The sequence below is a fragment of the Solanum tuberosum genome, unplaced genomic scaffold (assembly GCF_000226075.1).
Source record: "Solanum tuberosum cultivar DM 1-3 516 R44 unplaced genomic scaffold, SolTub_3.0 scf00584, whole genome shotgun sequence".
In the NCBI taxonomy this organism is placed as follows: Eukaryota; Viridiplantae; Streptophyta; class Magnoliopsida; order Solanales; family Solanaceae; genus Solanum; species Solanum tuberosum.
In genome coordinates, this window is record NW_006239504.1 from 214,675 (window position 1) to 242,298 (window position 27,624).

Here is a 27,624-nt window from a genome sequence, read left to right on the forward strand (position 1 = left end):
ACAATTTGAAGTGATATATTATAAACAAGAAGATGAGACGCACATGTAAACAAGAGATTAGGTTTACAAAGTCCAACAAATAGTCTACATAATAATTACTTTATATTACACATGTATATATGTTACTCTATGATGTTAAGAATACAATATTTCTCTAAGATATATTTTCTTGTAAAATATTTTAAATAACTTTTTATATTTATTTACTTTAATAATAATTTGCACGTAAATTCTTCCATTGAAAAAATATGTTTTAGACCCTATCACATTTTTGCATGTGTGATCACTGATTAGTACACATATAAGAATCCAAAAGTATAATATGAAAGAGAAAATTTCATTTTCCCAATCTACATCACTGCATCGCAATATGTTGTACTCTAAACTAAATTATGAGACTATATTTGCAATATCTACAACTACTCTTAAATTTAGATTATTTGAATAACTTGATGTGCAAATTATAATACTATCTTAAAATATCGGTATGACAAAATAAATTGCACATGATATAAAATGAAAGAAAAAAGATTAAAATATTAAATTGTATGATTATTAAATAGAATAATCAGATCATCCGGTGCAAACATATAGTCCAATTCTCATACTGCACACATGCAAAACCTTTTTCACTTTGCATCAACTGAAAACCTTATAAATACAAATATCCAGAAAATCATACAAAATTTATAAAATAAGAGTTAAAAAAATTATAACTATAGAAATATTTAAATTAATTATAAAATGCATAGGTCTAAATCACTACTACAAAATAAAGAAGGTGAGTATCCAAACAATGCTTAAACTTGACTATAAGAACTTGATGATATGCCAATTTCTGAACATCCCAAAAATCGACGTTGACCTCTTCGTTAGTTACTCAAATAAATCTGGCCCATCTACAAACCAAAATAATTTGAAAGCAAGAACATATCAAATTAAAAATGAAAAAAGAATGAATATTTAGATTAATATCATATAATGATTACAAAATATGTTCAAAATTCTAACATTTAAAGGAAAGAAATGGAGAATTTTTATCTCATTATTGCTTTCGCTGAGAAGATAAAATGATGATTAACAAAAATACATTAAAAAAAATGATATTTAGAGAAACATAAACAAATAAATAAAAGGATAATAAAAGAAAATGAAAATTGTCAAGCACTCACGGAAAAAGATATGAACTTGGTAAGAATATTTTTGCCCAAAAATAAAGAGGGTAAAATAATTGTGTTATAATATAGTCAAATATGTTCGATTGCTCAAAGTTAGTGTCTGGCTCCTCCTTGTGTATTACTTGTGTTGCAGGATCAACATCATTCTTGATAGCATTTAGGACGATAGTTCCAATTGTAAGTCTACTTGTGCGGCTTTCAATAAGGAATATGAAAAAAAAATTGTATAATAATAATTGAGACTATTTAGGCTTTATTGCGGGTTTCAGTTATTACTATATTACGTGAGTTTCAGTTATTACTATGTTACATGAGTTTCAGTTATTACTATGTTACATGAGTTTTATTTCAATGAACATATACTTTAATCCATTTAAGCAGAGGAAATGAAGTCAAAATGCAAAAAAAAAATGACAAAATAGATAAATATTAATATTGACCATAGAGAGATGTCGCATCACCTTTTCTATTTTCAGCTTTATTATTTTTATATATACGTATATATAGATTGGAAGATGAACAAAACAAAAAATTCATAAATTTAGTCCATCAATATAAAATTAATACAAATAATACACATTCAAGAGACTTTATGGTGGTTGATTCATGTACTAATAATATGATGATTTACTATTTAATTTATTAAATAATTTATAACATTTATATTTAATGTAGGATAAAACTGTAATCTAACTTTTACCTAAAATTCTTCCCACTTTTATGTTTTGATATAGTTGATCAGTACAAACGAAAGGAGGTTCATGCATTATGGCTAGATTCTCTTACCACTATAGAGCATGACAAAGTATATATTTTTCAAAAATTGCTCAACTATATGTATAACTGTCCATTGCTCCATCATAGTATGCCCCAATGGTTGCACGCGATTTCTGGCGCCGTCTCCTCCGTCTGTGAGTGCAGTTTACTGACTGTTCAGTTACAACCTGGAAAAGAGTTGGAATTGACAAACAAACACGAGTCATGGACCAAATAGAAACCCCTCCTTTTTCGAGAAAAATGTAGTTACAGAGAGAAGAAGCACTAGTAGAACAAATTCAATCGGTTAAAAACCAAACGATGAAGCTAGAAATCTAAACTGAGATTCACAGTCACATTTCCATTTGTAGCTGAGATGAGTCTACATTGCTTGAACATTGTATGAGCTTGATCAATGCAGTCATACGCACCTTGATGCTCACACAAATCAAAGATGTGTCTGCAAGTTCCTAGGACTGAATTCTGATTAAGGGCCATTAGTCTGCACGTGGCAATAAGAAACTGAAGCCTGAGTTTTCTCGAATAAGTGGGGGTGGTTCAATGTCTGCAATATCAATCTGATCCATTGATTTAGACAGGTCATCAATTGAGAATGGTATGCTGCACCATGATCAACAAGGGCGATCAGTGATAAAGTGAAAGTACATTCTAAGGAAGTGGTGCACAAAAATAGGTAATGGCAAGTTTAGGATACTGGAATTGTATATCCAACCTCGAATCATCGTCAAGCAAAAAAGAATTGCTGACTGCATTGTTAGAGTCTTCAGTCATTAATACACGCATATTGGCTATAACCTGTCAAATAATCGACAAACTCTACTCATTACTTGCCAGCCAGCAGAGGACAAAAGTAAAGAGTGTTTTGGGCAGATCAAAGATGCAGGAGACAGTGTTCTAAGCTGTATAAGCCACTCCCAGCAAGAAATAATGAATTCATGCTGTAGTGAAGCAGGGATTGAGGACATGCTATTGAAAAATTGTTGTATCTAACTTGAGAATGACCATAAAATCAATATGCACTACATGACGCAAAGGAACATCAAAATTATAGATTATCTGGTATCGAAATAACATCTACAATTTTTTCTGGACAAAAGTTATGGCTTACATCTGATGAAAGGCTATGTGTGCCATATTTGTCGTCCCAATACATTGTGCTGATTCTGTAAAGTTGTTGAATGCTAAGCACCTGTTCATGATTTACAACTTAAATGAAAATGATAATGTATGGGCTCAAGAGATAGTTTTCGGAATATGTAATAGTCCAGTACTTACAGGACATAGATCATGGCTTATTTCATCCAACGTCTTCTTTGGCTTCTGGTGTATGACCTAGTATAGTCCAAAAGGAGCACACTTAAGGATCACTGCTGATAAAAAATGGACAAAGCTCATTCCAAATTCTTTGGAACTACAGTATTTAGGTTTGTGCACTCAAATTCCGTGACACACAATCATGATTATATTGCAAAGGAATAATAAGTATGTAAAGAGATTTCGTTTAACACTGCAAGGACAGAAAATTGCTATTCTAATTTCCTTCTATTTTATATTACTAGGAAAAATATTGCTGTCGTTTCTTTTCCTGAAAAATATGCACCAGAGGATGTGTCCTTTGCCTTTGCCTTTCAGTTTACTATGCAGTTGTATGTTTAATCCAAATTAGAAGATGCATTACCAAGAATCCAATTGCCTGTCTTATATGCTTGAGCTCCTCCCAAGCTAATCCTGTATACTGAACAAGCTCCCTTCATCAGTGAAAACAAAAGACACGGTGAATAGCGTTTAACAAGTGGCAGGAGACCAAGGTACCTCATCAGTTGCTTTGTAGCACCAGTGCTCCAGTTCCGCCAAGCCAGTTTTGACATATTCACCGTTGCTAAATGAACAGCATTCTCTTCTCAGCAAAAGGCTACAGCAAGGAGGCACAAATAAAGAAAATAGGGTTTATTATATAGTTGAATCTTGAAGCTATAAGAATAATATGAGATTCCCTTGACAACAGACCTGTTAAATAATTGGACATTGATGAAAGAAAAGACTTGTGTAAATACTTTGCGCACAAGAAATGGAGGCACCTGAAAAAAAAGAGAGAAAATAACCCTACTATCATGAGGTAACCAATATACACTTCTTTTCATAAATTTATGACTTAATTATCTTGAGACTGTTCTGCCTCAATGCATCAATTACTTAACAGAAGATCACAATCTTCAGAAAAGTTGGGCCGTTCTTCCTTCAGCTAGAATATATTACTTATATTACACGAAAGTAGCTTTTTATTAACTACTACGCTAAACATTGTACTGACAGCCTGTCAATGTGATTAGAGTTCCATAAGATCTTTCACTCTAGAGCAAAGCAGTAATCTGTCAAATTAGCTATATTTTCAAAAGAGAACTAGTAACCACAGGTGAGTTGAATCAAGTTATAAATTGCATCTCATATCCTATATCATATTAGCCCTTTTGATAAGAAAATGATGAGAGCTACCCAACACCATTGCTTCGCGAACTCTCTTAAGTTGGACTGTAGAGGATAGTGGAGCTCAGGATTTGTGTAGTTTCAGTTCAACCGACAAGAACTAGGAGAGCAAGCATTTTCACTATTTATACTTGTAATCTGATTAAGATCAGAGCAGATCAGGTATTCATCCTTATATCAAAGTAAGAATCATAAATTCCAAAAATTGTCTGCAAAACCACTTCAGTCCTATTGCTATAGCTACTTTTGGCTCTGATCTCTTTCTCTTCTTTGTCCTGTTCACTCAAGTCCAATATTCAGATGTGAAAAGATCAGATACCATTCATATCACTTTTATAAACTTCTTAAAGTAAAACCACATGCACCTAAGAACTCCACCATGATAGTTTTCCTAAACTTTTTTGCTAGTAAGAGCCTCATCTCTAGCAATTGTCAAAATGTCTTAAATACTCCCTCGTCCACTTTTACTTGTCCACTATACTAAAAATAGATGTCCACTTTTACTTGTTCAGTTTGGAAAACCAAGAGATAATTTACCATTTTATACCTATTTTACCCTTCTTATCAAGTACTATTCATCTTCCAACTTAAAATAATTAGGGGTGATATATTAAAATTACCCTTTTCTTTATTGCTTCTTAAGGGTGTGCCAAGTCAAACATGAACAAGTAAACATGGATGGAGGGAGTACTAAAGATATAGGTGGATACTGGAGCTCAAGAACAATAACAACTTCCACAGTACTGGAAACTAGCTTTTTCATTGGATTTGCGAGCAAAAGGTGATATACGTTATAGTTCAGGTATTAGCAAGATATTGTGGAAAGTTCCTAAAAAAGTTGTGTAAATCTCTCACTACCGTGTGAGTTATTCCTTCCACCTATATGAGGGATGCTCTGCTTGTTGGTGAAAAGAAGGGTAGAGAAAAAGAAAATTCATCAAAAGACAAAACATGCTCCAGAAAGGACTATGTGAAGATGTGTATCCATGAGAGAAGAAAGTTACATTTATTTTGCTAAACTAGAGCAGAAGAGTTATTGGAAAAAGATGATATATAATCATAAAGATCATTCCATGGGTTGATGATATCAACACATTTTATTTATAAATAGGTTCAACAGCAAGTTATCTTTCATATCATGCAGAAGACTGTTAATTCACCTTCCAAGTTCAAAGCAAGTGAATGGGAGGAAAGCATAAAAGGAAAGCATGAAAAAAAAAAAAAGCAATATGTTTCTGTGACTCTTACATGATTGGCTTTCAATAAGTTCAAAAAGTTAGCAAGGCTCTTGACAATTCCTTGCCAGTGAGCGATCAAAATTTCCTGAGCAGCTGCATTTGCAAGTGTACGTGCTGTTGTCCCTTTAAGTAAACTTGCTCTGGATATTCTTGGTGCCTAAACCATAGATTGCAACATGTAAAAAGGCTTTGGTACACATAGAATCTAATAATATCTACTATTTCAAAACAAATATTTAGATAGATCTATGACAATATCTTGAACCTGAATGCACAACCCCAGCAGAGGAGAAATCTCTTTCTTAAGATTATCACGGATCATTCCGTAAATCTTTTCTACATATGCTGTTAGCTGCTGTTTAAACAACAGAGCAGGATATTTGGCCTCTACTTGGCGTAAGGTATCCACTCCACCGGCTGAATCACCATCAATGAGAGAAATATTGACACCTTGAGGGGTTCCACGAAAGCTCTATAAATTGTTTAATCAGCATGAAGTGTTACACAAATGATAAATATCACTGTTAAGATGAACTTTTTTCACCTGTGTCATTCTCCCAAATAGAGAGGCTGATGATGATCGCCTGTGCTGTGGGGTCATCCCAGCAGCACCACCAGCTTTTAATGTACGTTGCAGCAGCAGCAATAGAGTGGATGCATTGGACAGCCAATAGGCTAGCATATCATTGTTGTCCTGAGTCTACAATGTTAAAAAGCTAGTTTTTAAGTGAAAAAGAGACATTTATTTTATTGATCTGCATCTTTCGCAGTGAAATTGTATAACTATATTAATACTGACCTCAATAGCTTGGCCAATGGTTTGTATTACCCTATCAAAGATACTGGTCCTCTCTACTTCAAATGATCGCCACTGCCTAAGGCACTTGTAGATAATGCAGGCAGCAACAGGTCTGCCTTTAGAGAAGCCAAGGTGCTGTGCAATACACCGGATGATCAAGTCCTGATACTCCTGTTGTTTATCATTAAGTGATTTCTGTGGTCTTCCCTCCACCTCAGCACTCTCCCTTGAAAATGAAGTGCTATGCAGATCCTTTTAAAAAAGCAATTGTTAGTCAACTAACAAAAGAGGTCAGAAATATACTAAAAAGACAACTAATATGCAAGCCTTTGACTTACTACGCTATTCCTTGTGCTGCTCTCATTCCTCTGCCAAAATCATAGAACAGGGAAAAATTAGTTATAGATTTAACATCCAATATGAGTGAAGGTTTTCAGGATTACCTGAATACTTGATCTTGACCGTCCCGACAGCAATTTATTGTTCTGTGCCATTGTCAGAGCCTGCTGGCGAAGTACTTTATTTTCTGACTCTATGTTGGTGAGCTTTTCTTCGAGCCTATTGGTAAGAAGGACAAATATTTTCATCAACTAAATCCTGAAAATATCCAAGGTACTCCTAGATATCCATTTTATATACAAGGATATAACTGACAGACAAGAATTGGTCTATTCTTTAATTTTAATTGCAATATTCCAAACAAGTATTCAAACCAGGTATAGATCCAGAGCTATCCTTTCCTCTACATTAGTTAGAGGTGACTATGACAAGCATTAGTCACTAAAAGAGGACCATTAACTTATGGATCCTCCTGAGCACAGCTTCAGCAATTACCTTCAAGTCACAGGACAAATTAAAATGGTGTATGGACATCTATAAAAATATAAACCCATTGTATGAACAACTCATCTAAAGGCTTGAACTGAGAGAGGATACACATTTATTTATTTATATCATTTGAAGCACTCCCCCACATCTGAGCCCCTTTTTTTTGGGCTCTCAAGAAAGTAGAAATATTTTGTTGATGGATGGTGGTGGAGCTTGAACCCACGTCCTCTGCCTGCATTGATACCATGTGATATTGGATGAACTGACTGCTCTAACAGCTTAAGCTATTAGAGAGGGGATACTTTTATTTATTTGTAACTCATAAAGAGGCATTGCTAGCTATTATAGGATGTCAAACTTCTTGGTGAAGCCTCTATGACTGTCTCTCATCCTGAATCATTTCAGCAGCTAATTTGATTGAGACCATACCGTCCCTATCATGAAAGAGGTAGAAAAACAACTTGGTATTTAATTCAGGACACTACTCTCGAGTTTGAATCTTAGCTTTAGATCAATTAGAAGAATAAACAGAAGGATATCCCCCCTTCACAAGTAGATTTTGAAAAAGGAAATCTGTTACTTGTCATGAATGACCCAGCATTTGTTAGTGCCGGTCATGGCCCATTTGCTGGGTTGTGACGTTTCTGTATTTTAGTTATTTCTTTTGGATTCTTGTACAAACTTTTTGTAATTTTATTGACTCAAAAGGTTGGTAATCTCTATTCTTACAATAGATAAGGAATAAAACAAGTATTAATTTATTCCCACCTGCTCATTGATTCCTGAAATTGTTGAACTTTTCTTTCAGTTTCTTCCAACTTCTTGTGCTTTTCTTCACTTGATTCTTGAGATTCAGCACATTTCCTTTCAGAATCATCAGCACGTTGCTTTTCAGATTGCAATAACACCTATATAAAGGTATCAGCATGAAAACATCAACCATATGTTAGTTGAAAAAAAATGAACTTCCACACAAAGTCTGTATTCTGCTCTCCTTTGTTCTTTGGTGGGGAAACACCAGGTTGAGAGCACTTGGAGTTAACTTTATGAGTTCAGTGTCGGTACCTTTAAATTTTCCACTTCTGCATTTAAAGCATCAATCTTTTCTGTATCCTCAACAAGAACCGGCTTCTCTTCCACAATAGAGGTTGCTTCTTCAATTGCTTTCTGAGCAGTCTCACGTTCCTTGATGAGCAGTGCATTCGTTTGATCCACTTTGCTATGCACATCTTCCAAGGTATTCTTCAGCTTTGCTATTTCCTGGCTTTTTGCCTCTTCCAAGTCCGTCTGTGAAATAATGCATCAAACAGAGTCCCTTTCTCAAAATGGACAACTTATCATAATCCACAAGGTCAAAAGTGGCAATAATATTTAGCTTTCAAGTAATATCTTGTTCCCCACTGATTTTCAGGTTAATTCTCTCCTTGATTTACATATCATGCAGGAAAAGGAAATGCATGATCTGCTTAATTCAAGTGTATTACCCTTAGACGTTTCTCCAACTGCAGACGCCATGTAAGTTCTTCAACCTGTTTTTCAAGCTTATCCTTTGCTTCTTTTAGTGCACCTGTTTCTCTTGAAGCCTGAAGATATTGGAAATGTGTGTTAGAGATCGACAAGCAATGAGAATATTAGCAATAGACTATGAGATACGGATAGACCAAAAATAAGATTTTACTCTATCAATAGCAAACAACAAATCTGATACAAATACAAGGGATACTATATGGATAACCACAATATGTGAAACAAGAAGGTTTAAATCTGTAATTAGACAAAGGACTTCAGAGTTCATCACTCAGTGGCATGTATATATTCATTGTTAGTTACATGCAGATTGCATGCTTTTGATTCGACTTTGAATGTTCAGAAGATTAAATTGCTGATCCTGTTTTTATTGCTTTGCTCGAGAATTTCATCCATGTATGAGTTTTACCAACAGGAAGCTTCATAATGCTCATCTCTTTCCAATAAAGGTTCAGAGGAGCAATTAAGTGATCCATCATGCTGCGGAAGAACTTTAGCCTTTCGTTATGCAAATAACAGCAAACAAGGTGAATTATGCACCATGTAAGTAAAGGACTTAGCTAGCAGATTATGTACTTAGGTCACAGAGCATCATCTCAGTGCAAATCAAAGGAAATTGAAAATGTGATACAGGATAGACGGGATAAAGGTCCAAAAACTACCATCTTTAGTTTCCGAAGCTCTTTCTTTGCAACCCTTCCCCTCCATCTGCATTGTGTTACAATTGATGCAATTATGAGTTTCTTGTAGTACGAAAAGGCTCTGTGACCATGCCAATGTGCCTGCAAGTAACTTTTCTAGTTAATAGCGAGAACAAAAAACTTGGTCAACCCTCTGAATCAATAGAAAACAAGTAAACAAACTTGTATATTAATTGCTGCTTTGGTTTGTCTTTTATATCTGAATTCCTTTCGTGCAGCTGTCGCTCGAATTCCTGTCTGAAGAGCAATGACATTGATTTTGAGTCCTGTGTAGGACTTTCGGGCCAAGTGTCCACGCAATTTTGTCTGGATTTTGATAGAAGCAGCTTCTTTTTTCATATTGTCGAACACTTTGCAAGCAAGCCTTCCTGTTGATCATGACAAAGCGAGAACACAGAATTTGGTAAATATTATCAAAATAGTAGTAATTGTTTTAATACTGAAAGCTGCCAAACACATCTTGTCAATAGTGTTTCCTTATTATGGAACACAGAAACTTGTAAGTCAAACTATAAGAGCCCTTCAACAAGGAGTACGAAAGTAAACCATGTGCCATAATTTATGGTTGTATGAACTCTCTGAAGGGTGAAAAATAACAGATGTCCGGAGAAAAGGTATTGATACAGAAAAGAAGGTTCACATCTTCCATAAAAAACAACAACAAACCCAGCGTAATTTAACAAGTGCGGGTTTGAGGAGGGTAGTGTGTACACAAACCTTACCCTACCTTATGAAGATAGAGAGGTTCCTATAGACCCTCAACTCAAAGAAGGATGAAAAAGAGGCAGTAGCAACAAGCAGAAATAACAACAAGATAATAGGATAACCGAGGGTAAAAGTACATGTAGTAATAGAAATCTAAGAATAAGATTATACAAGAATAACTAATACCATGGGAACAGAAAAGAAATACGCATGACTACCTACTAACCTTCTACCCCCAATTCTCGACTCCACACCCTCCTATCAAGGTCGTGTCCTCGGTGAGCTAAAATTATGCCATGCCCTGCCTAATCACCTCACCCCAATGCTTTCCGCCTACCTCCACCCCTCCTCAAGCCCACTACGGCCAACCTCTCACACCTCTTACCAGGACATCTGCACATCTCCTCTTCACATGCCCGAACCATCTCAGCCTCACTTCCTGCATCTTTTTCTCCACAAGGGTCACTCCCGCATCCCACCTTGTCCCAAATAGTTTCATTCCTAATTTTATCTCTCTTGGTATGCCCACGCATCCATCTCAGCATCCTTATGTCTGCTACTCTGCCCCGCCTCTCTATAGTACTTACCTTTAAGTCTTGGCGGCACATTCTTATCACATTACATTCACCCCCGCCCCAATTCGATGTGTGGCAAACTCTTCAATCTCCCCATTACCTTGGATCACTATCCCAAGTACTTGAAACTTCTTCTCTTAGGTATGACCTGTGTGTCAAACCTCATGACCATGAAGATCCACATCTCCAATAACTGTATTCCCACTTTGCACTACCTATGGCCCAATTATTCTTAGGACATAAAACAAACTTCTTTTGTTTGCTAGGGCTAAAGGCTACTAGATGCTGTTTCAATCTAGGAGAAAAGCAAAAACTCAAGGGTCACCTTTGGAGAAGCACTTATAGGCAATCAAGCCTCACTCTGGTTATACTATGACGCTGACTGAACCCAATCCATAAACATGTATCTTACTTACTTGGTGAAGAAAGAAAAAAAATAGCTCAGACTGAAATATTGATGACATCACTATAATTGATTTGAAGGTGGAAAAGAGGATAACTACTTTCAGGCAGAACCCTTGCTCAAGAATCCTTGATCCACAACAGTGGAAACAAATTACACTCCCTCTGTGCTCCAATAGAAGGTTTCACCCAACATATATTACACAGATTACATGAATGAAGCTATCCAATGCCCCAGTAAGTTGCAATAATCCTAGCTCATTGCGTAAAACATCTAGAAAATACAAAACAAAATCCCCAAGTTGAAGAGTTGATCGATAAAAAAATATATAAATAGACAAACCTCGACATGAGGATTGTAAGCAAATTGCAGCCTTCTGCAATGCAAGAAAGTATTTCCTAGTGATATGAGTTCTAACTTTCCTTTGGATTGTCTTAGCTGCTGTGGCTAGCTTCTGTGCTCTGCGTGCATCCAGCTCAGCCATCTGACCAGCTCTGAGAAAAACTTTCGTTTTCCCAATCTGCAAAACCATTTGTCCGACAAAATCATTGATTCATAAATTTGGGAACTCATGTTACGCTGAATTAAAGAGTGCATCAACCTTAAGAATGCTGCATGTAAAATGTATATGACAATGTTGTGGAGAACTATTCCAAGCAAATGAACCAGTTTTAACCATGTGAACAGTGGATATTAATATCCTAGCCCTCAGCATATATAGAAAACTATAGTAAGCAATGCCAGCCTACGTGCCAGCAATCCATAAAAAAGTGGATGTAAAACTGTTGAAGACAACAGACAAATTAACCATGGTTTAGAATTATGCCTGATATGCACAACTTCTCAAAAATAAGAATATGATTTTCTATCCTTTAGGTGAAAAAAGACAGCAACGGAAAACCTAGTTCCTGAGATCACACCTTGCAAATTAGGTGTAACAAAGATGTTTTAAGAGATGAGCCATATCAACAAGTTGAAAAAGGTTCTAGTACATTGATTTTCTACTAAAGTTATGGGGAAGTGTTAGACGAGAAAGAGATACATCAAAATTGAAAAATGTAGAACTATAGATTGTGATGTCAAATAAGTAAAAAATCAGCTTTGTGGATAAGCAAAACAAAACGTCAAATAACCTGAGCCCCAGCAAGCCCCATATTTTCCAGAATCTTTTTGCACGCAACTTTTTCATCGGCACTGTCCACAAGCAGGTCAAATCAAGATTGCATGTCAGTTCGTCATCAAGAAGTCAAGCCTCCATGAATTAAAGTGCTTTTGAAAACATAAAGTTGTTTTTGGATTAGGAACACAAAACCAGTACTTACTTCCCTTCCAAGACCTCTGGAGCAAGAAGCCCAAATCGGTTAAGAAACTCAAAGAATGTCTTACGGGTAGGGTAGCCAGCACAGCTAATTCTAATTGCTTCTAGAACACCCTGAGAACAACAAAATCTAAGCATATGGCTCAAGAGTACAAAACGAAATTCTTCATCTGAAAATGTCAAATTTTACTCACACCACAACGCAGTTGCTGCAATATATTAACATTCTCAAAAATTGCAGGTTTTAATTGATTGTTAGGCTTCACGCATCTGATGTAATGGGGTTCCGTAGAATTCAGAGTTTCCATCAATGATGTAAGTTGTAACTGCACCAGTTTAATCAGAACATCAGACTTTCACATACTTTTAAAGCAGTAAGGATTTGGCAATCCTGTTAGTGCTATGATGAAAAATATTCTCAGTTCACCAAAATCTGTCAAAAGTATATAAGTCAGTAACTACCTTAAAACGAGAACCGATGGATGAGAACTTTGACGATTTGGCTGATTTGGTTGTCTCCTCAGCAACAGGAGGGAAGAGGCCAGCTACAAATGAGCATTTGGAAGCACTTAACAAATCTTGATACTCGGGAACAACATAGTCTTTGTTCTTATCCAAAAACAGATCAGACTGGTATAGAACCTGAACAGAAAGTAAGGGTTTAAGACACCAAAAAAATGACCTTACTGTTAGTAATGCCTGTATCCAACACAAGAACATTTGACTGAACAGCTAACTCAGATGAAACTTTTTACCTCTCCAGCATAATGAGCAATGGTAAAATCAGTGCGAGACAGTTTTGGTTTGATAAATCGTTTGTGGACCTTGAATGTCTGATAAAGCTTCTGAGAGAATGTTTCATGAGTTGACTTGGGGAACATACTGGAAGAGTCCATTTCAAAGAGAATGTCAATTAAATTATTCTTCCTTGCCAAGACAGAAGCATATACAACACACAGACATTATATGCAGGGAATCAATGCACGTAGAAGTATAACATTCATACATACAGATGAAGTGCTATACATCTTACCAGGCTTCATCAAGAAGAGCAATGATACCTCCAGGTTTCTGCAAAAGCAATACAAATCAACTTACAAAATGGTGCAGTACAACAAAATTGGTAGGCTCTTTTAAGTGGAAAGTGATGAACAAGGGAATCAGTAAATGCTGAGAAACGGTGTCTTTGCAGAAATCTATTGCACCGATAACTTTTAGTAACTTCCAATTCAATAGTTGAATCTATTTAGACCTAATAGTGCTGTTTTCCTAAATAGAAAAACAGGTTTTATTACACAAACCAAATAAAAAAGTCCACTGGCAAACCAAAGATAATGGAGTAATACAAGAAAGAAAAATAAAAACTTATTAAATTAAAAGAGAATACCATGATAAAAGGACTAAAAAATCTGACAAAATCAATAAGTAAAATTAAAATAAAATGAGATGAAATGAATTTTTCTTTCAAAAATTCAAGTTGCATCAATTGAATAATTTATAGTGATTTTATATTATACGAACAAATTTATTTGGAAGCTACCTTTGTCTATAACTGTCAAACTAAGACCAATTTGATCTTTCTACAATTTGACAAGAATATATTTTAGCATCATACATTTTAAAAAAATCAAAGAAAACAAAAACTTGATTTGAAGAAGAAAAATCTATATCAATGTCTTCAACAGAATTCTTTCTAGTTAAAGCAATCTTATTTGGGTTTTAGATAGAGAAAACATCAATTTTGATCATTGACAGTTATGTGCACGACACATGCATGCAAATTAGTATTAGAAAGTCAGAATCCAAGAAAATTCTGATCAACACTCACTAAACAAGTCTCCTTGTCTGGTTACTTGTGTAGTAGACACATGACAAGTAGAATGCAGAGAAACAGAAATGGATGTACATATTGAGGAGCACTTCTCTGCTAAACTAAATGAGGAAACCTTTTCAATAAGATCCAGAACATCCTTATTATCCACAAATTCTATGTAGCTCCAATCGATCTCTTCTCTAGTGTATTCCTCCTGCTCCATCTTGAACACGTGCTGGAAAACAAATATACCCTAGTTCAGTTTTGGCTTAGAAGATATGGACAGAAAATTTCTAAAATTTCAACTACAAATACCTGGTTAAAGTGTTGCTGCAGCTTCTCATTTGTGAAATTAATGCAGAATTGTTCAAAACTGGTACACAAAAGTCAAAAGAGTCAAATGTCGAAACACCACATTCAACAATATCCTGTGTGTTCTCCAATGATTTGACTCCTACCTATTAGTTTTAAAACTTTCAAAACCATAAATGTCAAGAACACCAATTAGAGATTTTGAGCTCGGATCTTGACCAATTGAGTTATTTATTTTGTCCACCAACCTGTAAACAGTTGAAAACTGTGCATCTTAGTGTCAAATAATCAGTAACAAACCACATCAAACAATCTGGTTGAGACAATAGAATCATACCAGTCAAACAAGCGAGAATATAATGTTTTAGCAAGCCCATCTCTACTCACTGTTGCAGCATCAGGATCAAGACTTCTCTTTATTACTTCTTCAGGTGTGACCATTACACGTTTTAATAGTGCATCTTCCAAATCCTTAAGATCACACCTGATATAAGAATTGAATCACATCAAACTCTCATCAACAAAGAACAAATTAAGAAAGAGAAGTAAAATTTGAAAGCCAAGAACATACATCAAAAGCTCTGCAACAGTCTGAAGATGGAACTTAGACTTGTCATCTTTTAACACTGATGAATCAGTTTCTTTGCCCTTTGCAAACTGAAGATTACCAAGATGAAGAACGGAAGCCACTACTCTAAAAATTGCTTCCTGAAAAAGAAACGAGTGACTTCTTAGACTCTGAATCAAAATAAAAACTGCAGCACAAACTAAAGGAACCAGGGAATTACCTGCTCTTTCTCACTAATGCCAACAACATCCATGGCCCTCCTTGTTGCCAGATAATCTTGAGCATCACTTACACCTACTAGTTCAAAGCAACTCGATTGATTAAGATAGTGAAATGTTTTAGGATCCCCCAACTTATACTTTTCAACCTCCTGTTAAGATTAAAAAACTGTCATAAGGACATCAAGACTATCAAATAAGTTTACACCAAGAGCTGAAAAATATAAAAAAGGAGAGAAGCTTTGAAATCCAATTACCTCCTGGGGTGCTGCACATAGAAGGTAGAAACAATGATAGTTGCGTTCAGGATCTGAAACTTGGCAAACACGAGACCTTTCAAGGAGGTAAGTTCTAATAGCTGCACCAGATATTCTTCCATTTTTGTCAAACTGAATCTCCACAAATTTACCAAAACGACTGTAACAACATAAGTATAAGCATTCAGAAGAAAAAACGTATGCCAAAACAACTAAATGAGTCACTTCTTAATTGGATGCATGAGTGGAACAGTATCTCACCTTGAATTGTTATTTCTAACTGTTTTGGCATTGCCAAATGCTTCAAGTACTGGATTTGACTGGAGATAAAACAGAGTTAAAAGAATAACAAAACCAGTAAGAAGGCAGAAGAAAATGACTGACGACCCTTAACCTTGAAGCTCTCTCCTCCCTAATGATTTTTACTTTTTAGACATGAAACAGGTTATTTCAAGATTATTATATTCAAATAAATAAGAAGAGAGTACAATGATATATTAACATAGAGCATAGTGACCCCTTCACAAGCGTTTTATAAGTCTATAACAAAGCAAAATGCTAATGAATTCATCAGAACCAAGAATGATCTCTTTTGAATGCCCTTCAGAAAATCTTTGTTGATCTTACTAGGTCATTTTGTTCAGAACTTTCAGACATCTAGTCTATAGCATAATTTCGTAATAGTTATCTATAAAAGTAATAAAAATCATTGTATGTAACATAATAACAGTAATAGGTTACCTTTCTCAAAAATTTCGCACATTACAGTAAAGATTCTCACTTCAATTAGTTTCATTTCTTTCATTCTGTCTTAAACTTTGTCCTGTAATGTATATCTTATGTTTCATTCATATCCACACATTCAAATCAGAGATGTTCCACGAAATTACCATATTTATTTCTCCATTTATAGAGCTAATAAAGTTGCACTACCATATTTACTTCATATATTTTATCAAATAATGGTCTAATGTCATGTACTTCAGATGTTCAGCATGTAGAAAGTACCTTAGCAAATGCAGCATTTGTGCCACAAAGCTTCAGTATGTAAAAATAACGTAAGTTATGCAGCACTAAAGCCTCAAAAGAAAAATTTGCCAATGGATTGCCTACCCTTGTAAGTTAAAGGGGGGAACGAGTTTAAACAAGCTCGACTCATCAAGATCATACAGTTTACCTCTAGAACTTGCTGCTCAACAGTTCGACCTTCAGTGCTTCTACGGCCGCCCAAATAAGCAAGGTATTGCATAAGCATTTTAGTAGTTTCAGTTTTACCAGCCCCACTTTCACCGCTGACCAATATTGAATTGCTTTTACCTTCATTTATCATCTGCCTGATTCATTTTATAATCTTAGTAACAATTGTATAGTGTTTGGGGGTAAATCATGGGGAGTGGAAGTTGAAACAGGAGTACCTGTAAGCAGCATCAGCAATAGCGAAGACATGAGGACTTAATTCGCCAAGTGGTGCTCCCTTGTATTGTTCCATCATATGGCGATCATATAGATGAGGCAACTTTTGGAATGGATTGATGGCAATGAGAATACTTCCAGTATAAGTCTGTCATAATGTCACATTATGATAGAACCACCCATAGATACAACAATTCATTTCTTCCTCTCACCAATCTACAGAAATTGGACCATAAACTTACATAGATTTCGTTGAGTTGATATCTTGAAGCCAAATTCTGCAAGACGCCAGGCTCATGCAAATATGATAACTTGGTCATGTCATCAACTCCACCAGCAGGAGCATCTTCATCTTTGGGATATATGTTTGATAAATTTACTGTAACCTAGATGAATTGAAAAGTGAAAGATAGGTAAGCAGTTACGAGTGAAGACATTGCCAATTAGAATTGTGTCTGCTGCATTAAAATTTTGTGACAGTGCAACATAAGAGGGAACGAGACAGAGCTTACTAATGCATTCTTAAACAAAAAAACAACAGCAACTACTACGCTAAACAAGTGAGGGTCGACTATATGAACCCCCACTTCTTCATTTAGGCTCAATTCACATTATCATCTTCATACTAAATAAAATGAAGTGATAATAAGTTAAATTTACAAATAACAACAATAATAATAATATTAGAAGTTTACTAACAAGACTAAAACCTATTTTCAAATAGTGGATATCATCTAAGATCTTTTTCTTCCATTGTGCCCTATCTTTAGCAAAGTTTCATTGATACCAAAGATTTGTAGGTCTTTTGAGACAACTTCTTCTATATGATTTTAGGTATACCGTCCCTTTTACACCTTTACTTACCATAGTTTCACACTTATAGACTGGTGTTGTAGGTCGATACAAGACATGTCCAAACCATCTTGAATGACCTTCTCACACTTTATCCTCAACACATGGTCGCATGCTACTTGCACCTTCTGGTGAATTTGGTCATTTTTAATCTTGTATAAACGCACATTTGTCTTAGCATTTGCATCTTTGCAACACTCATCTTGTGGATATGTCGGACTTAAAAAGCCCCACATTCACTACCATCCCGCATTGTCGGTCTTATAGTTATTCTATAAAACTTACCTTTCACTTTGGTAGGCATCCTTTATCACAAAACACCCCAGTAGAGAACAAAAGGGAAGAAACAGAGTAAATAGTCCCAATATAAGAGGAAAGAAAGGATATAGTGGAAAGACAGTTCAGATATAAGTCAATACTTCTCGCACTCCTCTTGTGATGGAAATATAATATAATTTTTCTAAACTAATTTGGAAGTGACATATATCCTAACCTTACAAACAGAGGAGGATATAGTGAATTAGATACGGGTTGGAAAGACAATTCAAATATAGGTCAAATAATCCTCACACTCCTCTTGTGATGGAAGCTATGCTAGTGCAGACATTCATAGGTGCAAGGTACTTTACTTACTATATAATATAAATTCTAAACTAATATGGAAGTGATATACACCTTAACCTTACAGAGGCGGGTATAGGCTATAGATGAGAGCTTGTACGAACCCAGTAACTTTGTATTTGACTCTCGATATGTATTGAAAAATTCACTAAACAAGTAAAAAGTTAATATATTTTGAAACCGGCAAATCAAATGGGTTGTTGTAGAATTCCGAACTTGAACCCACAATGTCCAAATCCTTGATATGCCTCTGCTCACAGAATATGCAACACACTTCATCACCAAGAATACATTCATTTGCAGTTTTGATGATGGCTTTGTCACTCGAAATTCATTTTAAGCCAATTTAGATAGAAAAATCACTGTTGAATGAGACAGAGTGCTAGTCACTAGTTGGTCAAGAACGCACACAACGCACACGTTCAGAAGATGAAGATAACGGAGATGAGGATGCTCAAATGGATGTATGAGCACACTAGGAAGATAGGATTAGGAACGTGGTTATACAGGACAAGGTGAGAGTGGCCTCTGTGGCGAACAAGATGAGAGAAGCGAATCTAAGATGGTTTGGGCATGTGAAGAGAAGGCATGCGAATGCACCAGTAAGGAGGGGTGAGAGGCTGGCTATAGTGTGTTTCAGGACATGTAGATGTGGGCCAAAGAAAAACTTAGGGAGGTAATTAGATAGGTTATGACACATTTCCAGTTTACTAAGGATATGACCCTAGATATGAAGGTGTGGAGGTCGAGGATTAGGTTAGAAGGGTAGTAGGTAGCCGAGTGTTGTCGTACTTTTATGTGGGAGAGGTAGGGGGCTAGACTCTTCTTCTCATCATCTCCTTCTTTAGTATACTATTTAGTATTATTCTTCACTTTTTACTACTACATCACTTCACTTGCTTTCTTTTTATTTCGCTATGTTGCTATCGTTATTTTCCTTTCAATCCTACTTTGATTACATTTCTTTTGAGCCGAGGGTCTATCAGAAACATCCTACCCTCTCCAGAGCCCACTTATGAGACTACACTAAGTATGCTATTGTTGTTGTAGATAGATTAATCAGTTAGCATATAGAAAATAAGTTTGTCAGTTAAGTATCTCATCCTATTGGATACCATAATACACACTGAAATTAACAAACAAGCAAACTGAAACTGCAAGAATAAAATAATGTTCCATGTAAAAGAGCTAACATACCTTCTTCCCATCAGATGTCTGGACCTGAACATCCTTTTCATTAATCTGTGATACTTGTCCATCAATCCAAGCAACGGATTGATTCTCAACCCACACATGAGAGCCCACAATGATATTTACTGGAGTGCCCTGCATACAGTTTACCTTTCCATCAGATCAGAAAAGTTCACTCTTCACTGTTTACAAAACAATTTACCAAAAAGAAGAGCAATGCAGCTCTCGATTAACAACATACCATCTTTAGTAATTGAAATCAGTTCTTCATCTATACATACATGACACAGTAACAAAACCCAATTCCAGAAATTGGATAGAAAACAGAGGATCTCCAACAACAACAAATTGCGCGGATCAAGTGTTCGATGAATTGCTTGAGTGAAACAGATGTGTGAATGAGTGATTGATGGATGTGACATTGTTGGAGAAGAAAAGAGAAGCGAAGGCTGCGGAATAGGAATTGTTGAATCTTTCTATGAGTGAGTTTTTTTTCTGTTTGTATATGTGTCCATTGTTGGCGGGAGCACCGGACCTCAAATTAACTGTCCCTCACACACTATTCCATTTACATCTCCGTCTCGTATTATTTGTCTACTCTTACTTTTACGTGTTTCTTAGCATCTTTTATTGGACTCACAATTAATTTGGTATGATTTGTATGTTATTATCGTACCATTATAGAGTAATTTTATCTCGTATCTTATTTTTCTATAAATTTATTATTCAAATTATTAATATATAGCATTATATAAGGACGGAAAATAATATAATACAATTAAATATTGTACTTATTAAAATAATAATGTAGTACGATAAAAGTACTATTTTTTATGAAATAATAAACAAAGTATTGTTAATGTACTTGAAGAAACCAAAAAATTAATGTAAAGGATAAAAAAATTAAAAAATAATATTGATATGCTAAAATGGATAAATAAAAGTGAAAAATTATAATCTTTTTATATAATCAAGTAAAAGTGACCAGATAGGCTATTAAATACAAATATATTTTTCTGAAAAAAGAAAAAAGGAAATACATAAATTGTCTCCTAAGCTTATTCAAAAAAAAAATCAATTACACATTTTAATTTTATGGATAGCCTAGTGTTCAGTATTTTTATTTAAATTGGTATTAATACACCTTTACGAAGTGATGAGAAACAGATTTTAAGCATATGATAACTTATTTTTTCTCTTTATATATTAAATTAAAAGTAATAAGTATAGGTAAAACTAAAGAAAGTGAATATAAACAACCTATTTGACATTAACATATATAATAAATTAATTTAGAATTTGAATAATTGCTTAGTGTTAATACAATACATTTCCTAAAGTTAGTTGTACCCAAAAAAAAAATCCAATCCAAAAAAACGTGTAAAGGGTTGTGTCTTTGACCTCCAAAAATATGGGAGAAGTCAATATTAAGACACATATTATATTTTTATTTATTTATTTATTTATTTATAGTAAAGTCAAATCCTTACTAAAGATTATGGGCGGTACGTATTATTCCACTTTATGAAAAATTAATAATTTGATAAGTTGCAATAATAATATTTATTACTCCCTACTAATTCACTTGGACGGTTACAAATTAAATACCATGTAATTTATTCAAATGAACCGACCATCACCTATCTAAACCCGCCAAAGTTAGGCGACGATTCAGATCATTTGAAAGATAATTATATTTTTTTAATCAAAATATTATTTGATAATTATAAAAAAAGAAGAAGGAATAAGCTATCATTTATAAAAGAATACTACGAAAAAATATTTATAAATTGTTATTGCATAACTTAAAACTAAAAGGACATAATATGTTGGTATAAACTTTAGGATATAATTACAAGTAATTTTCTATCAAAATATTGTAACTGATAATCATAAAATAAGAAAATATATGTTCTAGAGAAGGTTAAAAACATATTGAAAGTGTAAAGATTATATCATCAATATGCATATAACTTGAATCTTTAAAAGAAATAATGTTAGTATAAACTTCAAAAAATTATACAAAATTTTCTATCAAAATATTAATTCATGATAACCATTAAAAAAATGCTACATTCTAAAAAAAATCAAAATATATTGATAGTCTAAAAGATCATTATAGCATCAATGCATATAACTTAAGTCCTAAAGGAAATAATGTGAGTATATATAAAATTTAGGATAATTACACGTGATTTTCTATCAAACTAGTTAATTGATTGATAATCATTAAAAAAAGTTAGCTTCTATAAAAGGTCAAAATATATATACTGAGTTAGTAAACATAAATTATTTATATCATTGGTAAATATTAAATATATAACTTAAATTCTTAAAGGATATAAATAATTCGCGATATAGACTAATTAAAAATATTATACAAATGGATCTCACTTATTCACAGCCCGACCCTATACAAGATTCGATTTAAATTTCCTACTAATTTAAATTTGTATTCTATAAGATGTGTTTTCTCTATCAAGAAATTTTACTTGAATCGAGAATCTCCAACCAACGCTAAAATATATGTACGTATAGCATGTGCATGGCGTGTTGCATGTAATTTAAGTTTTAATAACTTCCACGATTATACTTTCGGCTTCTACTATATAGTATATCTCTTTAATAATAAAGTTCCCTTTCAGACTTTTTGGTCAAAAGTCAAAGTCCTTCAAAAGAATTTAAAGAATGAAACATGTCCAATAAATCATCCTATTTTTAGACCTATCAAATCATTATAAATACACTATATATCATTTTCTCATCATATTACATCATACTCAAAAAATACAAAATTAGCTAGGAACTTCATCGGTAATAAATAATCTATTGTTAAATAGAATTAGTAACTGATTTTGTTGTTTATATTGTTTGTTGCAAAATGAATATGAGAATTCAAAGAAGCTCTATTGTTTTAGCAATATTTGTGGTTAATATTGTTTCAACCATCACACAATATGAAGCTACTAGAATTTTTCTTGATCATCATCAAGAAGGAAGAGGAAGAGGGGTAGTTTGGACAAGAAATGTAAATATGTTGTTGTTGTTACCATCTCTCCAATGGCGTCAAATCTCACCACCATCACCCAATCCGGTCACTAGTAAAAGCCCTAGTAAATTGGGTACGAGATTAAAACATGAGTTTGGAGTTTGACAATTATATAATACATTATAACTGAGGTGTGACAGTTTATATATATTTTGATGGTATATAATATGAATGTATTTTTTACACTTGTTATATAGTAATTAATTAGCTTTATGTATTATATCTTACTTCCATTTACAAATTCCCGTTTATTATAGAAAAGTTACATTTATAGTACTCTTATGCCAACTTATAAATATAATAAATTAAATAGTAGGGGATGATCGTATAAAAATCTGATCATATTGTGTTATATTTACAGATCTCCTATGTTATTTTTATTTTTTACTGATTTCCTGTGAAAAAAGAGTCATATATAACGAAAATAACATTTGTAATGGATTATGAAGTCCAATTTCCCATCAAGTTATCCATGACTTTAGTTCGGAACAAATATTTTCTTATAATTTTCAATTATTATAAAAAAAAAAAAATTGTTTTCGCCCAGTGTCAATTGTCAAGTGTCCGTATTGAAGCCCAATTAAATATGAATTCACATGAGGGAAGTTTCATATTGAGGGATAAAATGTTCCTTAATAAAGGTGAATATGTATTCACTATTCAGGAAGACTAAAATCCGAATGAAAGAGTACTTTTCGTTTACATGCACGTAATAATAAGATTATACTTAGCTTTACGTAGCAAATTTATTTTCGTATACCTGGATCAAGAATATATAATTAATCCTAAAACAAGGTTACTTTTCTACCAAAAACTAAAAAAAAAATACCACATGAGGGAATAGGGACAGACAGTACTAGTTTATTTTTTCCATTAATTATAGCTTACAATATGGTTCTATTTACACACATAAAATGTAAAGAAATATATATATATATATATATATATATTAGTGTGTTTCCATTCTGAACAGAAAAATAATTATATTTGCAAGACAGTGAGTGTAAAAGAGAGAAATATATTTTAATCAACATAAAAGGGCGGCTATATATTATCCTCATAGTATTAATGAATGAGATTCTTTTATATTTATTTTTAATTAGAGATCTTTCGAGTTTGATTCTAGAAAATGGAAAATTCTCCCGATAATATGAGTCCTATTCGATGCAGATTTCGAAAATCAAATGGTTAAACAAAATAAATGGGCAGAAAGCATTGTTTTATTTTCTTCATTATTATGAAAGTCAAGTTTTGAGTCTTTATATGACTCTTTCAAATAAAAAATCACAGCTTGACTATTTCAATTCATTTTCTATAAATTTTACGTCAATTAAGTAGTCAACAGTCAAAAAAAATTGAAATTGAAATTAACAACACGTTATGAAAGTTGTAAAACACCAAAATAAATAACTTCAGTATATTAATTATACTTCACCAAAAAATTATATTGATCACAAAATTACTTCACCAAAAATATATTGATCTTGCATTAATTATATATATTTCCAACTTAAAAATTTTCCAACAAATTAAATCAATATGGCAATTAATTAGTACACAAAGTAACAATTTTTTAAATATTACTTTTACAATTTTGCTGCTTTTTTATACCATTTTTTCAACAAGATTACCAATTTAGAAAATATATGTTATAATAAATAGTATTACTTATTTAAGCAAAGATTTGAATAATTAATTTTGCACAAAATTATATTGCGGATTCTTTTGTGAATATATTCTGGAAACAAGTGAAGGTCAAATCCTAGTACAAATTCTCATACTGACATAACAAGTCAGATATCAGAAATGAACTTTGTAGGTCATAAGAAAGTTCTTCGTCCTCCTCATCCATTTTTTTCCCGATAATATTAAGCATTTACAACAGAAACAAAAATATTACGTGATTTTCTTTTATCTATCTAAGTCTTAACCGACAGAGCTAGCTGGATTCATGTTTGTGGGATCTAGATAAAATAAAATTAGGTGACAGCGTCTTATGATATTAATTAGAGGAATTTTATTTCATTGAGAATATATATCGACACACTTTTGCTTTCGTAGAGCTTTCTTTTTCCTTTCGAAACTATTTTAAAATATGGAGAATATATATTGACACACTTTTGCTTCTCGATAGTTAATTAATTTGATGAATTTTAAAATTTATATTGAATAATTTTATATTTTAAAATTAAAATGTAGATATTCAAAAATTATTATAAATTTCAGTTCTTCTCATGTTAGTAAGAATATGAGATCTTTCAAAAATGACTTTCCTATTTGTAAAGGCCTGCGTATTCATCAGCCACACAATCTCTCCAAACTCCACTTTTGAGATCTCACTTGATATATAATTGTTATTCATGTTGTTGTAAACAAACTTTAAGTTTTTTATTTTTTTTTATAAATTTTGTGTCGAGTCATGTATAAAAAACAAATTGAATTAATTACTAATGAATCCAACAACTATTCTTCTCTCCTGATTAATGAAATTGACTTGAAAGAGAGAAGAAAAAAAGTACTAGAATCAACCCTAATGACAAGATTTTGAATTGACATTTTCTTTTCTTTTCTTTTTTCAATTTGAGGTTCGGTATTCATATTGAAGTCTGATTATATTTAGATTTGCACTGCATAGGTAGGGCTTCAGTCGGCATAAAACACTCCTTATCAAGGATTTTTTCATATTCAAAGCTCAAACCCGAGACCTCTAGTTAAGAAAGAAGCAACCTCATTTACCGTACTACATCATTTTAACGGTGAATTGACCTTCTTGTTTATTCAAGTGGAAAGTTGGATAGTCATAAGTTTCTTTGATCTCCTTTGTTGCATTAATTCGTGTGTTCAGTACGAAAGAAAATATTTTTTTACAAAAATAAAAATCTCAAGAAAATAAGTGAATTTTTTGTTTAATTTCTTATGTGTGGTATATTTTCTTATGTGTGGTATATATACTAAAATATATTATTCTAAAAGTATTTGCATATAATCTTGTTATGAGGACGTGGGTAGGGGTGGGAGATAGCGGCAATGGGGGGCTATGAAGGTGTGTCGTAGGGACATTGAGAAGACACAATCAATATGAAATATCACTTTTAAAACTTGTTTTTTCTACTTTCGCTAGAAAAAAAAATATTTTTCTAATTTTTTTAATAGCTACTTTTCTAGAAAAAATAATAATATTTTTTTAAATTATTTTCCTTCCTACCAAATACAACCTCAGAACATAGTTGAGTGATAGAGATTTTCTTTTATATTATCTATTTCAATTTATGTGCCTATATTAATTTCACCGAATAGAGTTAGTAATTAGGGCTCGTTTGGTTACGGTATAAAACACATTTTATTTAAGTATAAAAAGTTATATTAGTTTTATTATGTTTGGTAGAAGTTTTGTATATTTGGTATAAAAGTCAACATAAGTTATACCATATATGGTTGGTAAGATTTTAAATGTTGTATAAAAGTTATTCATGTAATAATTTATACGGTATTTGGTTGCGTTTTTCGCAGTTCTACATAATTAATACCAACATAACTTATGAGGAAATCTATGTATAAGTTATGCGGGGTAGAAGGTGGAATAAGTTATGTGAGTATTAATTATACATGTATTAAAATGATAAATTACATATTTACCCTATTAATTTATTTTAATTTTTTTTATTGATCCCTTACTACGTTTGCTTATCTATTTGTTTTTATATACAAACAATTTTTATTTCTTTCTATATATGTACGTACAGTTTTTATTTATTTACGTAAATGTAAATATTTTATTGAAATTAGAAATTAATTGTATATATTTTGACGGCATATATGTTAATTAAATATTAGCAATATATATTATTCAATCTATTCCACATATTTATTAGCATGTATTATTATTTTGTTAATAATATATAGTATTAATTTACAACAAATTCAATATTCAATAGTTAATAATTCATGTATTGTAATCTCTACATAACTAAATAATACCTACGTAACGAAATAATACCTACATAACTAACACCTGCATAACTAAATCATGCATAACTAAACCCTGCATAACTCTAACAAGTAATCAAACGACCCCTTAGTTTATGTGTAACCTGATCGAACCCCATTTTTTACAACTAGACAATAATTGGTATTTGTTGGTTTAAGATTTATATTTATTTATACTTTTCAAAAAAAAAAAATCCTAAAAAATTGATCTCAGCCAGTCGATTACTATCTAAAAAATATTTCTGAATTTGGCGCAAATTATTAGTTTTGTCTGTAAATAATTGATAGCCTTAAAAACACTCATTTACTTGACTAACTAAACATAGATACACCCCGGATCTGCAACATGACATAACAAGTGGTCTCAAACTCTTGTAGGAGCATTAGGCTCTTAATAAAAAGTTGCGAGAAGTGTTGAAAAACACCCCTAAACTTGACGAGAATTTAGGGGTGTATTTCACTCATGTTAAGTTCAGTTAAGGGATATTTGTAAGTAGGGGTGTACAAAACCGAACCAAACCGCAAACCGAGTCAAACCGAGAATAAAAACCCGACTAGTGATTGGTTTGACTTGGTTTGGTATTGAAAAAAAAACCCAACTATATTTGGGTTGGTTTGGTTTTAACTAAAAAAAAACAACCCGAGACCAAACCAACCCGATATTATATATATAATTTTAAAATTTTATTTTGTACATAAAAATATTTACTTTGATATAATTTTTAAATATTTCTTATAGTTTTTCATAGTTTTTATCTTTTAATATATTATTTCAAGTTTGAATCATAGAATTCTGAATGGTTCAATAAA

At 33.0% G+C, this 27,624-nt stretch overlaps 1 protein-coding gene across 1 annotated transcript; it reads right to left on the reverse strand.

Moving 5' to 3' along the window:
- Positions 1–1,823: 1,823 nt before the first annotated feature.
- Positions 1,824–19,919, reverse strand: LOC102581628 (myosin-11-like). The gene is made up of 38 exons (XM_006365840.2): positions 19,785–19,919; positions 17,357–17,500; positions 17,117–17,262; positions 16,879–17,035; positions 15,963–16,021; positions 15,702–15,861; positions 15,447–15,596; positions 15,230–15,366; positions 14,996–15,142; positions 14,805–14,906; positions 14,662–14,719; positions 14,480–14,581; positions 13,567–13,604; positions 13,289–13,415; positions 12,996–13,175; positions 12,728–12,859; positions 12,538–12,647; positions 12,349–12,409; positions 11,558–11,735; positions 9,695–9,900; positions 9,494–9,613; positions 8,789–8,887; positions 8,370–8,591; positions 8,073–8,212; positions 6,920–7,034; positions 6,815–6,844; positions 6,477–6,728; positions 6,222–6,377; positions 5,943–6,149; positions 5,688–5,834; positions 3,963–4,033; positions 3,768–3,867; positions 3,634–3,690; positions 3,231–3,287; positions 3,064–3,144; positions 2,668–2,750; positions 2,366–2,555; positions 1,824–2,122 (listed from the first exon to the last, which is right to left on the reverse strand). The coding sequence occupies exons 1-37, from the start codon at positions 19,917–19,919 to the stop codon at positions 2,432–2,434; spliced, it is 4,590 nt and encodes a 1,529-aa protein (XP_006365902.1). The 3' UTR covers positions 1,824–2,122; positions 2,366–2,431.
- Between the last annotated feature and the right edge of the window lie 7,705 nt (positions 19,920–27,624).